At 38.7% G+C, this 16,110-nt stretch overlaps 1 protein-coding gene across 33 annotated transcripts in view; it reads right to left on the reverse strand.

Annotated features, from left to right (window-relative positions):
- The window catches only part of MIA2 (MIA SH3 domain ER export factor 2), a 105,699-nt gene that overhangs the window by 60,843 nt on the left and 28,746 nt on the right, over nt 1-16,110 (reverse strand). For 3 of the 33 annotated variants that reach the window (XM_067028553.1, XM_067028539.1, XM_067028536.1), the window contains exon 1: nt 15,333-15,689. The exons of 26 other annotated variants lie outside the window; for them this stretch is intronic. In XM_067028553.1, the coding sequence (XP_066884654.1) occupies nt 15,333-15,395 (63 nt within the window). In that variant the 5' untranslated portion in view covers nt 15,396-15,689. Of the gene's footprint in view, nt 1-15,332; nt 15,749-16,110 lie in introns of those variants that run through there. 4 more of the 33 variants (XM_067028546.1, XM_059059120.2, XM_067028545.1 and 1 more) reach the window with 2 other exon arrangements.

The following is a 16,110-nucleotide window of genomic DNA, read 5'->3' on the forward strand; positions in this document are numbered from 1 at the left end:
GCGATATTAGGCTTAGCCTAACATTATAAATAAAAGCAGGGCAGGGTTATAAACACATTTTTGTTTATAACTCCCTTTTTTTCTATGTGGTTTAAAACACAATTGCATAATGCAATAATTAGAAATTTATTTTGTTGGATGTAAAATACATAAATATGTAAATTGTAACAAAAACAGCATACAGAACACAAGGATGGAACTATATAGAAGTGAAGTTGTTGACATTAGGTGGATTAACCCAAAGTAAATCATTATAAATCAAACACATACAGTTAAGGGGGGGGACACTAAAATGGCACAGTAGAAAACATCTATATAACACAAAAGAAATGGAGGAACTAAGAAACAAAAAAGGGGCTTCCCTGGTGGCGCAGTGGTTGAGAATCCGCCTGCCGATGCAGGAGACACAGGTTCGTGCCCCGGTCCGGGAAGATCCCACGTGCCGCGGAGCAGCTGGGCCCGTGAGCCATGGCCGCTAGGCCTGTGCGTCCGGAGCCTGTGCTCCGCAACGGGAGAGGCCACAGCAGTGAGAGGCCCGCATACCGCAAAAAAAAAAAAAAAAAAAAAAAAAAGAAACAAAAAAGACCTGAGAAATATAGAAAATAAATAGCAAAATGGCAGAAGTATCACTAACTATATTAAATGTAAATGTACTACACTGTCCAATTAAATGGCAGAGATTGGCAGAATGGACCAAAAAAACATGTTCCAACTATATGCCATCTACAAGACACATACTTTAGATTAAAACACATAAATAGGTGAAAGATGGAAGAAGAGGCAAGACTGGTTCAAGATGGCAGAGTACAAGGACGTGCTCTCACTCCCTCTGGCGACAGTGCTGTAATCACAACTAACTGCTAAACAATCATCAACAGGAAAACAATGGAACTCATCAAAAAAGATACCCCACATCCAAAGACAAAGGAGAAGCCACAATGAGACAGTAGGAGGGTACAATCACAATAAAATCAAATCCCATAACTGCTGGGTGGGTGACTCACAAACTGGAGAATAATTATACCACAGAAGTCCACCACTGGAGTAAAGGTTGTGAGCCTCACATCAGGCTTCACAACCTGGGGGTCTGGCAACGGAGGAGGAATTCCTAGAGAATCAGACTTTGAAGGCTAGCAGGATGTGATTGCAGGACTTTGACAGGACTGGGGGAAAGAGAGACTCCACTCTTGGAGGGCACACACAAAGTAGTGTGTGCATCAGGACCCAGGGAAAGGAGCAGTGACCCCATAGGAGACTGAACCAGACCTACCTGCTAGCGCTGGAGGGTCTCCTGCAGAGGTGGAGGGTGGCTGTGTCTCACCGTGAGAACAAGGACACTGGCAGCAGAAGTTCTGGGAAGTACTCCTTGGTGTAAGCTCTCCCAGAGTACACCATTAGCCCCACCAAAGAGCCTGGGTAGGCTCCAGCGTTGGGTTGCGTCAGGCCAAACAACCAACAGGGAGGTAACCCAGCCCCACCTATCACAGACAAGCGGATTAAAGTTTTACTGAGCTAAGCCCAGTAGAGCAACAGCCAGCTCTACCCACCACCAGTCCTTCCCATCAACTTGCACAAGCCTCTTAGATACAGCAGAAGCAGAAGCAAGAACAACTACAATCCTGCAGCCTGTGAAACAAAACCACATTCACAGAAAGAGAGACAAGATAAAAAGGCAGAGAGCTATGTACCAGATGGTGGAACAAGATAAAGCCCCATAAAAACAACTAAATGGAGATAGGTAACCTTCCAGAAAAACAATTCAGAATAACAATAGTGAAGATGATCCAGGACCTTGGAAAAAGAATGGAGGCAAAGATCAAGAAGATGCAGGAAATGTTTAACAAAGACCTAGAAGAATTAAAGAACAAACAGAGATGAACAATACAATAACTGAAATGAAAACTACACTAGAAGGAATCAATAGCAGAATAACTGAGGCAGAAGAACAGATAAGGGACCTGGAAGACAGAATGGTAGAATTCACTGCCGCAGAAGAGAATAAAGAAAAAAGAATGAAAAGAAATGAAGACAGCCTAAGAGACCTCTGGGACAATATTAAATGCAACAACATTAGCATTCTCCTTCTGGGGTCCCAGAAGGAGAAGAGAGAGGGAAAGGACCCGAAAAAATATTTGAAAAGATTATACTCGAAAACTTCCCTAACATGGGAAAGGAAATAGCCATCCAAGTCCAGGAAGCGCAGAGAGCCGCAGGCAGGAAAAACACACCAAGACAGATAGGAATCAAACTGGCAAAAATTAAAGACAAAGAAAAATTATTGAAAGCAGCAAGGGAAAAATGACAAATAACATATAAGAGAACTCCCATAAGGTTAACAACTGATTTCTCAGCAGAAACTCTACAAGCCAGAAGGGAGTGGCATGACATATTTAAAGTGATGAAAGGGAAGAACCTACAACCAAGATTACTCTACCCGGCAAGGATCTCATTCAGATTCAATGGAGAAATCAAAAGCTTTACAGACAAGCAAAAGCTAAGAGAATTCAGCACCACCAAACCAGCCCTACAACAAATGCTAAAGAAACCTCTCTAAGTGGGAAACACATGAGAAGAAAAGGACCTACAAAAACAAACCCAAAACAATTAAGAAAATGGTAATAGGAACATACATATTGATAATTACCTTAAACATTAATGGATTAAATGCTCCAACGAAAAGACACAGGCTTGCTGAATGGATACAAAAACAGACCCATATATCTGCTGTCTACAAGAGACCCACTTCAGACCTAGGGACACATACAGGCTGAAAGTGGGGATGGAAAAAGATATTTCACGCAAATGGAAATCAAAAGAAAGTTGGAGTAGCAATACTCATATCACATAAAATACACTTTAAGATAAAGAATGTTACAAGAGACAAGGAAGGACACTACATAATGATCAAGGGATCAAACCGAGAAGAAGATATAACAATTATAAATACATATGAACCCAACAGAGGAAAACCTCAATACATAAGGCAACTGTTAACAGCTATAAAACAGGAAATCGACAATAACACAATAATAGTAAGGGACTTTAACACCTCACTTATACAAATGGACAGATAATCCAAACAGAAAATTAAGAAGGAAACACAAGCTTTAAATGACACAATAGACCAGATAGATTTAACTGATATTTATAGGACATTCCATCCAAAAACAGCAGATTACACTTTCTTCTCAAGTGCACACAGAACATTCTCCAGGATAGATCACATCTTGGGTCACAAATCAAGTCTCAGTAAATTTAAGAAAACTGAAATCATATCAAGCATCTTTTCCAACCACAACGCTATGAGATTATAAAACAATTACAAGTAAAAAAACCAAAAAAACACAAATACATGGAGGCTAAACAATACGTTACTAAATAACCAAGAGATCACTGAAGAAATCAAAGAGGAAATCAAAAAATACCTAGAGACAAATGACAATGAAAACACGATCCAAAACCTATGGAATGCAGCAAAAGCAGTTCTAAGAGGGAAGTTTACAGCAATAAAATCCTACCTTAAGAAACAAGAAACATCTCCAATAAACAACCTAACCTTACACCTAAAGCAATTAGAGAAAGAAGAACAAAAAAAAACCCCCAAAGTTAGCAGAAGGAAAGAAATCATGAAGATCAGAGCAGAAATAAATGAAACAGAAACAAAGAAAACAATAGCAAAGATCAATAAAACTAAAAGCTGGATCTTTGACAAGATAAACAAAATTGATAAACCATTAGCCAGACTCATCAAGAAAAACAGGGAGAGGACTCAAATAAATAAAATTAGAAATGAAAAAGGAGAAGTTACAACAGACACTGCAGAAATACAAAGCATGCTAAGAGACTACTACAAGCAACTTTATGCCAATAAAATGGACAACCTGGAAGAAATGGACGAATTCTTAGAAAGGTATAACCTTCCAAGACTGAAGCAGGAAGAAACAGAAAATATGAACAGACCAATCACAAGTAATGAAATTGAAGCTGTGATTAAAAGTCTTCCAACAAACAAAAGTCCAGAACCAGATGGCTTCACAGGTGAATTCTATCAAACATTTAGAGAAGAGCTAACACCCATCCTTCTGAAACTCTTCCAAAAAATTGCAGAGGAAGGAACACTCCCAAACCCATTCTACGAGGTCACCATCACCCTGATACCAAAACCAGACAAATACACTACAAAAAAAGAAATTACAGACCAACATCACTGATGAATATAGATGCAAAAATCCTCAACAAAATACTAGTAAATACTAGAATCCAACAACACATTAAAAGGATACACCATGATGAAGTGGGAGTTATCCCAGGGATGTAAGAATTCTTCAATATATGCAAATCAATCAATGTGATACACCACATTCACAAATTGAAGAAGAAAAACCATATGATCATCTCAAAAGATGCAGAAAAGGCTTTTGACAAAATTCAACATCCATTTATGATAAAATCTCTCCAGAAAGTGGGCATAGAGGGAACTTACCACAACATAATAAAGGCCATATATGACAAACCCACAGCAAACATCATTCTCAATGGTGAAAAACTGAAAGCACTTCCTCTAATATCAGGAGCAAGACAAGGATGTCCACTCTCATCACTATTATTCAATATAGTTTTGGAAGTCCTAGCCACGGCAATCAGAGAAGAAAAAGAAATAAAAGGAATACAATTTGGAAAAGAAGTAAAACCATCACTGTTTGCCGATGACATGATACTACACATAGAGAATCCTAAAGATGCCACCAGAAAACTACTAGAGCTAATCAATGAATTTGGTAAAGTGGCAGGATACAAAATTAATGCACAGAAATCTCTTGCATCCTTATACAGTAATGATGAAAAATCTGAAAGAGAAATTAAGGATACACTAACATTTACCACTGCAACAAAAAGAATAAAATACCTAGGAATAGCTAGGGAGACAAAATACCTGTATGAAGAAACCTATAACACTGATGAAAGAAATTAAAGATGATACAAACAGATGGAGAGATATATCATGTTCTTGGATTGGAAGAATCAATATTGTGAAAATGACTATACTACCCAAAGCAATCTACAAATTCAATGCAATCCCTATCAAATTACCAATGGCATTTTTTACAAAACTAGAACAAAAAAAATCTTAGAATTTGTATGGAGACACAAAAGACCCTGAATAACCAAAGCAGTCTTGAGGGAAAAAAAAAAGGAGCTGGAGGAATCACACTCCCTGACTTCAGACAATACTACAGAGCTACAGTAATCAAGACAATATAGTACTGGCACAAAAACAGAAATATATAGATCCATGGAACAGGATAGAAAGCCCAGAGATAAACCCATGCACCTATGGTCAACTAATGTATGACAAAGGAAGCAAGGATATACAATGGACAAAAGACAGTCTCTTCAATAAGTAGACAGCTACATGTAAAAGAATGAAAATAGAACACTCCCTAACACCAAACACAAAAATAAACTCAAAATGGATAAGACATCTAAATGTAAAAGCAGACACTATAAAACTCTTAGAGGAAAACAGAGGAAGAACACTCTTTGACATAAATCACAGAAAGATCTTTTTTGATCCACTTCCTAGAGTAATGGAAATAAAAACAAAAATAAACAAATAGGACCTAATGAAACTTAAAAGCTTTTGCAAAGCAAAGGAAACTACGAACAAGACGAAAAGACAACCCTCAGAATGGGAGAAAATATTTGCAAATGAATCAACGGACAAAGGATTAATCTCCAAAATATATAAACAGCTCATGCAGCTCAATATGAAAAAAACAAACAACCCAATCCAAAAATGGGCAGAAGACCTAAATAGACATTTCTCCAAAGAAGACATACAAATGGCCAAGAAGCACATGAACAGCTGTTCAACATCACTAATTATTAGAGAAATGCAAATCAAAACTACAGTGAGGTATCACCTCACACCAGTTAGAATGGGCATCATCAGAAAATCTACAAACAACAAATGTTGGAGACAGTGTGGAGAAAAGGGAACCCTCTTGCACTGTTGGTGGGAATGTAAATTGATACAGCCGCTATGGAGAACAGTATGGAGGTTCCTTAAAAAACGAAAAATGGAATTACCATATGACCCAGCAATCCCACTACTGGGCATATATCCTGAGAAAATCAAAATTCAAAAAGACACATGCACCCCAATGTTCACTGCAGCACTATTTACAATAACCAGGTAACGGAAGCAACCTAAATGCCCATCGACAGACAAATGGATAAAGAAGATGTGGTACATATATACAATGGAATATTACTCAGCCATAAAAAGGAACGAAATTGGGTCATTTGTAGAGACGTGGATGAATCTAGAGGCTGTCATACAGAGTGAAGTAAGTCAGAAAGAGAAAAACAAATATCATATATTAACGCATATATGTGGAACCTAAAAAAAATGGTACAGATGAACCAGTTTGCAGAGCAGAAATTGAGACACAGATGTAGAGAACAAACGTATGTATGCCAAGGGGGGGAAGGTGGGGGTGGTAGTGTGATGAACTGGGAGATTGGGATTGATATATATCCACTAATATGTATAAAATGGATAACTAATAAGAACCTGCTGTATAAAAAAATAAATAAAATAAAATTCCAAACTTCAAAAAAAAAAAAAATGGAAGAAGATATCCCACACAAACAATAACCAAAGAAGGGCTAGAGTGGCCATATTATTATCAGACAAAATAGACTTTAAGAGAAAAATTGCTATTAGCAACAAAGAAGGACATTATATAATGACAAAAGGGTCTATCCATCAAGATGTAACAATTATGAAAATATATCCACCTTACAATAGAGCTCCAAAATATATGAAATAAAAACTAGTATAAATGAAAGGAAAAATAGACAATTCAATAGTAATTAGAGTCCTTAAGACTCTACTTTTGATCATGAATAACAAACAGTCAAATGATCAGCAAGGAAATAGAAAACTTGAACAACACTGTATACGAACATGCATCTATAGAGCACTCCACTCAACAACAGCAGAATACACTTTCTTCTCAAATGCACATGAAACATTCTCCAGGCTAGACCATATGCCAGGCCTTAACCAAGTCTCAATATTTTAAAAGCTTGATTTCTGATCATAATGGAATGAAATTAGAAATTAATAACAGAAGTAAATTTGGAAAATTCATAAATAGGTGAAATACTCCTAAATAACCAATGGGTCAAAAAAGAAATCACAAGAGAAATCAGAAAATACGTTGAAATGAAAGAAAACACAACATTCCAAATTTATGGAATGCAGTTAAAACAGTGCTCAGAGAGAAATTTATTGCTATAAAAGCCTACATTTAAAAAAAATAAGATCTCAAATCAATAGCCCAACCTAACCCTAAACCTTAAAGAACTAGAAAAAGAGCAAAATAAACCCAAAACAAGCAGAAGGAAGAAAATAATAAAGATTACAGCAGAATCAAACAAAAAAGTAACACAGAAAAATACGGATAAAAACAAAACCAAAAGGGGAAGCTGGGATGAAGTTAGAGAGTAGCACTGACATATATACACTACCAAATGTAAAATGGATGGCTAGTGGGAAGCTGCTGCATAGCACAGGGAGATGAGCTCAATGCTGTGGGACAACCTAGAGAGGTGGGATAAGGAGGATGGGAGGGAGGCTTAAGAGGGAGGGCATATGGGGATATATGTATACATATAGCTGATTCACTTTGTTGTACAGCAGAAACTAACACAACACTGTAAAGCAATAATACTCCAATAAAGATAAAAACAAACAAACATTGGTTTTGGGGGGAGAAAAAAAATCAACAAAATTGACAAATCTGTAGCTAGATTAACCAAGAAAAAGAGAAGACTCAAATTACTAAAACCAGTAATTAAAGTATGACTAGCAATCTTACAGAAACGAAAAAGATCTTGAGAACAATTGTATGTCAACAAATTACATAACCTAGGTGAAACTGAAATTACTAAAAACATATAAACTACTAAACCTAACTCAAGAAGAAACAGAAAATCTGATTAGACCTAAAACAAATAAATAGACTTAGTACAGTTGGCCCTTCATATCCATGGGTTCTGCAGCCACAGATTCAACTAACTGTAGATGAAAAAATATTTTTTTTAATTTCCAGAAAGTTCCAAAAAGCAAAACTTAAATTTGCCACACATTGGCAACTACTTACATAGCATTTACATTTTATTCAGTATTATAAGGAATCTAGGGGTGATTTTAAATATACAGGAGGAAGGATGTGCATAGGTTATTTACAAATACTATGCCATTTCATGAAAGGGACTTGAGCATCCTCCGATTTTGTTATTCATGGGGGTCCTGGAACCTGTTCCCTGTGGATACCAACAAAGAAAAGCCCAGGGCCAGTTGGATTCAGTAGTGAATTATACCAAAAGTTTACTGAAAAATTAACACCAATCATTCTCAAACTCTTCCAGAAAATAAAAGAGGAGGAACTCTTCCTAACTCATTCATTCTATGAGGTCAGTATTACCCTGATATGATAAACAAATACATCACAAGAAAAGAAAACCACACATCAATATTTGTTATAAATATAGATGCAAAATCCTCAACAAAATACTAGCAAAGCAAATCCAGCAGCATGTAAAAACAATTATATATCATGACAGTGGAATTTATTCCAAGAATACAAGGTTGGTTCAACATACAAAACAAAACCAACGTTAGGGCTTCCCTGGTGGCGCAGTGGTTGAGAGTCCACCTGCCGATGCAGGGGACACGGGTTCATGCCCCGGTCCGGGAAGATCCCACATGCCGCAGAGCGGCAGGGCCAGTGAGCCATAGCCACTGAGCCTGTGCATCCAGAGCCTGTGCTCCGCAACAGGAGAGGCCACAACAGTGAGAGGCCCATGTACCACAAAAAAAAAAAAAAAAAGGATAAAGAAGGAAAAAACCCATGATCACTCAACAGACAAAGAAAAGAGATTTAACAAAATCCAACACCCTTTCAGGATCAAAGCACTCAACAAACTAGGACTGAAGGGCACTTCCTCAGCCTTATAAGGGGCATCTATGAAAAACTCACAGCTCACATACTTAACAGTGAAAGGCTGAAAGCTTTCACCTTAAGACCAGTAATAAGACAGGGATGTTCACTCTCTCCACATTGATTCAACATTGTACTAGAGATTCTAACCAGGCAATTAGGCAAGAAAAACAAATAAAAGGCACCCAGACTGGCGGAAAAAAAAAAGTAAACTATCTCCATTTGAAGATGACATAATCTTACACATAAAAAAAAAAAAAATCCTAAACCATACATACATACACACACACACACACAAACACTATTAGAGCTAACAAACAAGTTCAGGAAAGCTGTAGGATACAAAATCAAAAGGGAGAAATCAGTCATATTTCTATAAAACAGCAATGAGCCACCTGAAAATGAAATTAAAACATTTCCATTTACAATAGAAAAAAAAGAATAAAATACTTAGGAATAAATTTAACAAAGTTAAGTGGAAATCTTATACTCTGAAAACTACAAAACGTTGAAAGAAAGTAAATAAGATCTAAATAAATGAAAATACATCCCATGTTCATAAACTGGAAGACTTAATATTGTCAAGATGGCAATATTCTCCAAATTTATGTACAGAGTCAATGCAATCCCTATCAAAATTCCAAATGCCTCTTTCATAAAAACAGACAAGCAGATCCTAAAATTCATACGGAAATGCAAGGGATAGCATTTCCTTTTACAGAGATATATAGTCATAGATACATACATACGTATGGCTGGCTATCTATCTATCTACACACATATTAGCCAAAACAATATTGAAAATGAAGAACAATGTTGGAGTATTCATACTTCCCTATTTCAAAACTTACTACAAGGTTACAGTAATAAAGACAGCTTGGTAATCGCCTAAGAAAGACATATAGACCAATGGAGTAGAAATGAGTATCCAGAAATAAACTCTTAAACTTACCATCAATTACAATGGAAAGTTATACCATGTTCATGGACTGGAAGAATTAATATTGTTAAAATAGGTATACTGCCCAAGGCAATCTACAGGTTCAATGCAATCTCTATCAAATTACCAAGGGCATTTTTCACAGAACTAGAACAAATAATTTTAAAATTTGTATGGAAACACAAAAAAAACAGTACAGCCAAAACAAACTTGAGAGAGATGAAAAGAGCCAGAAGAATCATGCTCCCTGACCTCAGACTATACTACAAAGCTATAATAATCAAGCCAGTATGGTACTGTCATAAAAACAGACACATAGATCAATGGAACAGAATAGAGAGCCCAGAAATAAATCCACACACTTATGGTCAATTAATCTATGACAAAGGAGGCAAGAATATACAACTGGGAAAAGACAGTCTCTTCAATATGTGGTGCTGGGAAAACTGGACAGCTACATGTAAAAGAATAAAATTAGAATATTTTCTCACACCACATACAAAAATAAACTCAAAGTGGATTAAAGACCTAAATGGAAGATCAGAAACTCCTGGAAGGGGGCTTCCCTGGTGGCTCAGTGGTTAAGAATCTGCCTGCCAATGCAGGGGACATGGGTTCGAGCCCTGGTCCAGGAAGATCCCACATGCTGTGAAGCAACTATGCCCATGCACCACAACTACTGAGCCTGCTCTAGAGCCCACAAGCCAAAACTACTGAGCCCGCGTGCCACAACTACTGAAGCCCATGCGCCTAGAGCCCATGCTCCACAACGAGAAGCCACTGTAATGATAAGCCCGCACACCGCAATGAAGAGTAGCCCTCACTCACCGCAACTAGAGAAAGCCTACATGCAGCAACGAGGACCCAACCCAGCCAAAATAAATTAAATAAATAAATTTTAAAAAAGAAAAAAAACAACAACTCCTGCAAGAAAACATAGGCAGAACACTTTTTGACAAAAATTATAGCAATATTTTTTTGATCTGTTACCTAAGGCAAAGGAAACAAAAGTAAAAATAAACAAATAAGGCCTAATTAAACTTAAAAGGCTTTGCACAGCAAATGAAACCATCTACAAAATGAAAAGACAACCTAATGAATGGGAGAAAATATTTGCAAATGACCTGACCAATAAAGGGTTAATATCCAAAATATATAAATAGTTCATACAATTCTATGTCAGAAACACACACAACCCAATTTAAAAATGAGTGAAAGACCTGAAAAGACATTTTTCCAAAGAAGACAAACAGATGGCCAACAGGCACATTAAAAAGATGCTCAACATCGCTAATCATCAAAGAAATGCAAATCAAAACCACATGAGATATCACCTCATACCTGTCAGAAAGGTTATCATCAAAAAGACCACAAACCACAAATGCTGGCAAAGATGTGGAGAAAAGAGAACCCTTGGACACTGTTGTTAGGAATGTAAACGGGTGCAGCCACTGTGGAAAACATTATGGAGTTTTCTCAAAAAACTAAAAATAGAGCTACCATATGATCCAGCAATTCCACTCCTGGACATACATCCTAAGAATACAAAGATTAATTTGAAAAGATACACCCACCACAATGTTCATTGCAGCATTATTTACAATTGCCAATATATGGAAGCAACCTAAGTGTCCATCAACAGATGAATGGATAAAGAAGATGTGATAGATACAGACATAGATACAATGGAATGTTACTCAGTCATAAAAAATAAAATTTTGCCAATTGCAACAACATGGGAACCTGGAGGGTATTATGCTTAGTGAAATGACTGAGACAGACAAAGACAGATACTGTATGTTATCAATGTGTGTGGGATCTAAAAAAATAAAACAAGTGAATACAACAAAACAGAAACTGTCTCACAGATATAATGAACAAACTAGTGGTTACTAGTTGGGGAGCGGGGAGGGGCAGGAAAAAGGGAGGGGGTTAAGATCTACAACCTACAAACTACAAACTACTATGCATAAAGTAAATAAGCTACAAGGATATATTGTACAGCACAGGGAATATTGCCAATATTTTATAATAACTTTAAATGGAGGATAATCTATAGAAGTTCTGAAACACTATGTTGTATACCTGAAACTAATATAATATTGTAAATGAACTATATCAATAAAAAAAAATTATGGTCAATTGATTTTTAACAGCAGTACCAATACAAAATTAATGAGGAAAGAGGAGTCTTTTCAACAAATGGTATTGGGACAAGTGAATACTTACCCACTAACAAATGAATCTGGACCCATACTTTATACCATATATAAAAATTAATTTTAAATGGATCACAGACCTTAATGTAAAAGCTAAAACTCTTAGAAGGAAGCACAGATGTAAATCTTTGTGACCTTATTTTAAACACTGGTTTCATGGATATAACACCAAAAGCATACGCAACCAAAGGAAAAAAAAAAGATAAACTAGATTTCATCAAAATTAAAAACCTTGGTGCTTCAAAGGTCACCATCAAGAAAGTAAAAAGACAATCCACAGAATTGGATCCACAGATCTAATTTCGTTAATGTATAAAGAACTCTTATGACTTCAACAATAAAAAGACAAATAATCCAATTTTTTTAATGGTAAAAGAACTGAATAGATATTTCTCCAAAGAAGACAACACAAATGGCCAATAAGAACATGTGAGGTTGCTCAACATCATTAGTCATCAGGGGACTGCAAATCAAAACCACAACGAGATATACCACTTTACACTCATCATTAGAGTGAATATTTAGAAAAAAAAAGTATCGGAGAGGATGTGGGAAATTCGACCCTCATAAACTGCCAGTGGGGATGTAAAATGGTACAGCATCTGTGGAAAACAATTTGGCAGTTCCTCCAAAAGTTAAACATACAGTAAATATGATCCAGTAATTCCACTCCTAGGTATATACCCAAGAGAACTGAAAATATTCATTAAAAACATTTGTACATGGAGCTTCCCTGGTGGCGCAGTGGTTGGGAGTCCGCCTGCCGATGCAGGGGACATGGGTTCGTGCCCCGGTCCGGGATGATCCCACATGCCCGGAGCAGCTGGGCCCGTGAGCCATGGCCGCTGAGCCTGCGCGTCCGGAGCCTCCGGAGCCTGTGCTCCGCAACGAGAGGGGTCACAACAGTGAGAGGCCCGCGTACCGCAAAAAAAAAAAAAAAGCAAAAACTTGTACATGAATGTCCATAGCAGCATTAGTCATAGTAGTCAAAAGTACAAACAACCCAAATATCCATTAAACTATGAATGAATATTCAAAATATAGTATATCTAGACAATGAAATATTTTTCAGCCATAAAAAGGAATGAAGTACTGTTACATGGTACAATACAAAAGACTCTTGAAAGTGTGCTAAGTAGATGAAGCCAGACACAAAAGGCCACATATCGTATGACCCATTTACATGAAATGTCCAGAATAGACAAATTCACAGAGACAGAAAGTAGATTAGTGGTGGCCAAGGGATGGAGTGAGGTGAAAACTGGGAATGTACTAATAAGGACAGGGTTTCTTTTTAGGGTGATAAAAATACTCCAAAATTGTGGTGATAGCTGTACAACATAATGAACATAAAAAAAAATCACTGAATTCGATACTATGAAAGTGTAAATTTTATGTTATATGATTATACCTCAATAAAAAATTTGTTTTAACTTAAAAAAAAAAATTAAAAAGCAGAGCAGTGTTGTGCTATCCTAGGCCCCAGGCCAGTGTTGTGAGAATAGTGCATTTAGCCAAAAAAATCATCCAGATGAAGATACTGTTCACAGAGTTGTTTTTCGTGAAGAAAGAGAAATATGTGCAATCTGAAATTCTCTCTCATCCCACAAATCCTTATCTTTCTATATATATCCTATCTCTTTGAATGAGTAAGTTGCCATAACCAGAAACTGGAAGTCATTCTAGATTCCTTTTCTCTCTCTGATCCTTTGCATACAATCATTAAATTCCTACCCACTATAGTTCTTAGCTACTATATATTTCCCATTCGGTACCCTCTTCTCTACCCCTACTTGACGACTCTGTCACCTCTCCCTTACACCCTGCTTCTAGTTTTGTTGTACTTACACCTAACCTACATACTACTATCAGGAAGATCTATTTAAACCAAAAGTCTAACCACTGCAATACTTCAAGGGCTCTCCAGCACCTACATCACTTGGAACAAACTTATGTCTCCAACAAGCATCACTGCACATCACTCCCTGAGCCCACTTTACACTCTAGTAATACTGCTCCCAGTCTGCTGTACACACCATGTTGTTTTCATTCCTGCTCTGCTTAAGCTATTCGCTCAGCCTGGAAAGGCTTTCATAAACACTCAAGAAAATGTAATCTCTCCCACTCCTCAATTTCCTCAGCACTTTGTATGTATGTTTCAGTAAGCGCTTCATCTGTTTCTACTTTGTTCTATGCTTTTGTCTTCTCTCCCTTAACAGACAGTATGACACCAGTGGCCCAGACTATGTCTTAGTCCATTTAGAACCTCCATATAACTGTCATCTGTATTTACATTCATAAAATCACTAGACACACTATGGTTGAATAAATGAAAACCATGGCAACAGAACTTTTAAATTTACATAATAAGAAACCAATAATCATAACTGTCCCAATGTTTAAAAGGGCTTTTGACATTTTTAATGCAAATAGTTTTTTTTAAATATGGCGACATAAATGCCCCTAAACATGTCAACAAAGACACCTGTAAACACTTAGTGAGAAAAATCCCTGCAACCTGATTACAAACCTAAAAAAAAAAGAAAGAAAGAAAGAAATTGTGAACACTGGGAGCTCAGTATCTCCAGATTTTTTACATTAACACGACCTTTCACATTAACAAGACACAGAAAGAAACGAAGATCAATCTCACTTACGGTAAAGTATCTCAAAAAAGCATTCTTTATTAAAAGAAAACGCAGAATTAGAATCCCTATTCCCTATCCAGGCTTAGGTGTCTTTTCAAGCAACGCGAAGTTTCAGTACTAAAAGGAACTCATTTCAGAGGATCTGTCCTCAAGTTTCTCACTGTCGGGGAATCCACGTGTTATTGACCTCTGTTCAAAATAAATAACACGACCGAAAGGCTAATTCATTTTAGGAATCGGGAAACACACTCTTGTAAAGTCCTGATAAGCTAATGCTCTGTTCACCTTCCTGATCTCCAGTTCCCCTTACACCACACAAAAAAACCGCCCAGGCATCCTAGGAACCTGGCTACTGTCTCGGACACAGGCCGTAGCCCGGCGACAGGTGAGAACTGGCTTCAGGTCCTCCGACCACCGCCGCTGAGACCCCAAAGCCAAAGTCGGCTGCTACCTTCCCCGGGCGGCTCCCGCGACCCCTGAGCCAACTGACCCGGATCGCGCCTGGACTCACCCAGCGAAGCTTTCCCAGGACCAGCCCCAAGTGCGGCTGAGAAACAGTCCCGGGCCCCTCCATGGCGTCAAGGCTGCCCTGGCAATCGACGCCGTATCCAGGGCCTGGCCGAGCCACCACCAGCGGCACCGGACACGCAGCGTTCGGTCCGGAACCCAAACCCGCACCGGGCAACCGGAGCAGACCACTACGGAGCCGGCTGCGGGGAGGTACCAGAGATAAACGGCGCCTACGGGCCTCAAGTGTTCACGCTGCCCAGCCGGGAAGCTTCGGCCCCTAGGTTACGCTTTGCGTCCTGAAGATCCGGAGGTCCAAGCCCGCCCGCACGAGCCTGCAACCTGCACTCTCCTCGCCGCCCTACCCCTCGGTTTGGTTTCGGCCAGACCTCCGCACGGAGGCGGGGTCGCGGGGACTCCGTTAATTTCCCCTCCTACTTCGCGCGAGGTTCGTAGACGTGTCCCGGTCGTTCTCTCTTAAAGGGGCCGGGGCTCTACCTGGCGGAGCTACCGTGCCTTGGAAATCGAGAGGCTTGGGGCCGAGAGAATGGGATTCGACCTCCAGGCCTTCTCTGTGGTGTGGGCCGCACCGCCCCGAACGTCAGGACTAGGTCTCTGGAGTCCCCACCTCGGGTGCCGGCGGCGAGGCTTCTCCCGGAGGCCCCTCTGCGTAGCCCGGCTGGGTGAGCGCGACGCGCCCCCTCGGCCCGGGTGCCGGCGCCTGGCCCAGCCCCAGCCCCCATCGCTTTCCTCTCGCAGCCCCGCTAGAGCCTGCTATCCAC

Source organism: Kogia breviceps, chromosome 3 (genome assembly GCF_026419965.1).
Source record: "Kogia breviceps isolate mKogBre1 chromosome 3, mKogBre1 haplotype 1, whole genome shotgun sequence".
Classification (NCBI taxonomy): Eukaryota; Metazoa; Chordata; class Mammalia; order Artiodactyla; family Physeteridae; genus Kogia; species Kogia breviceps.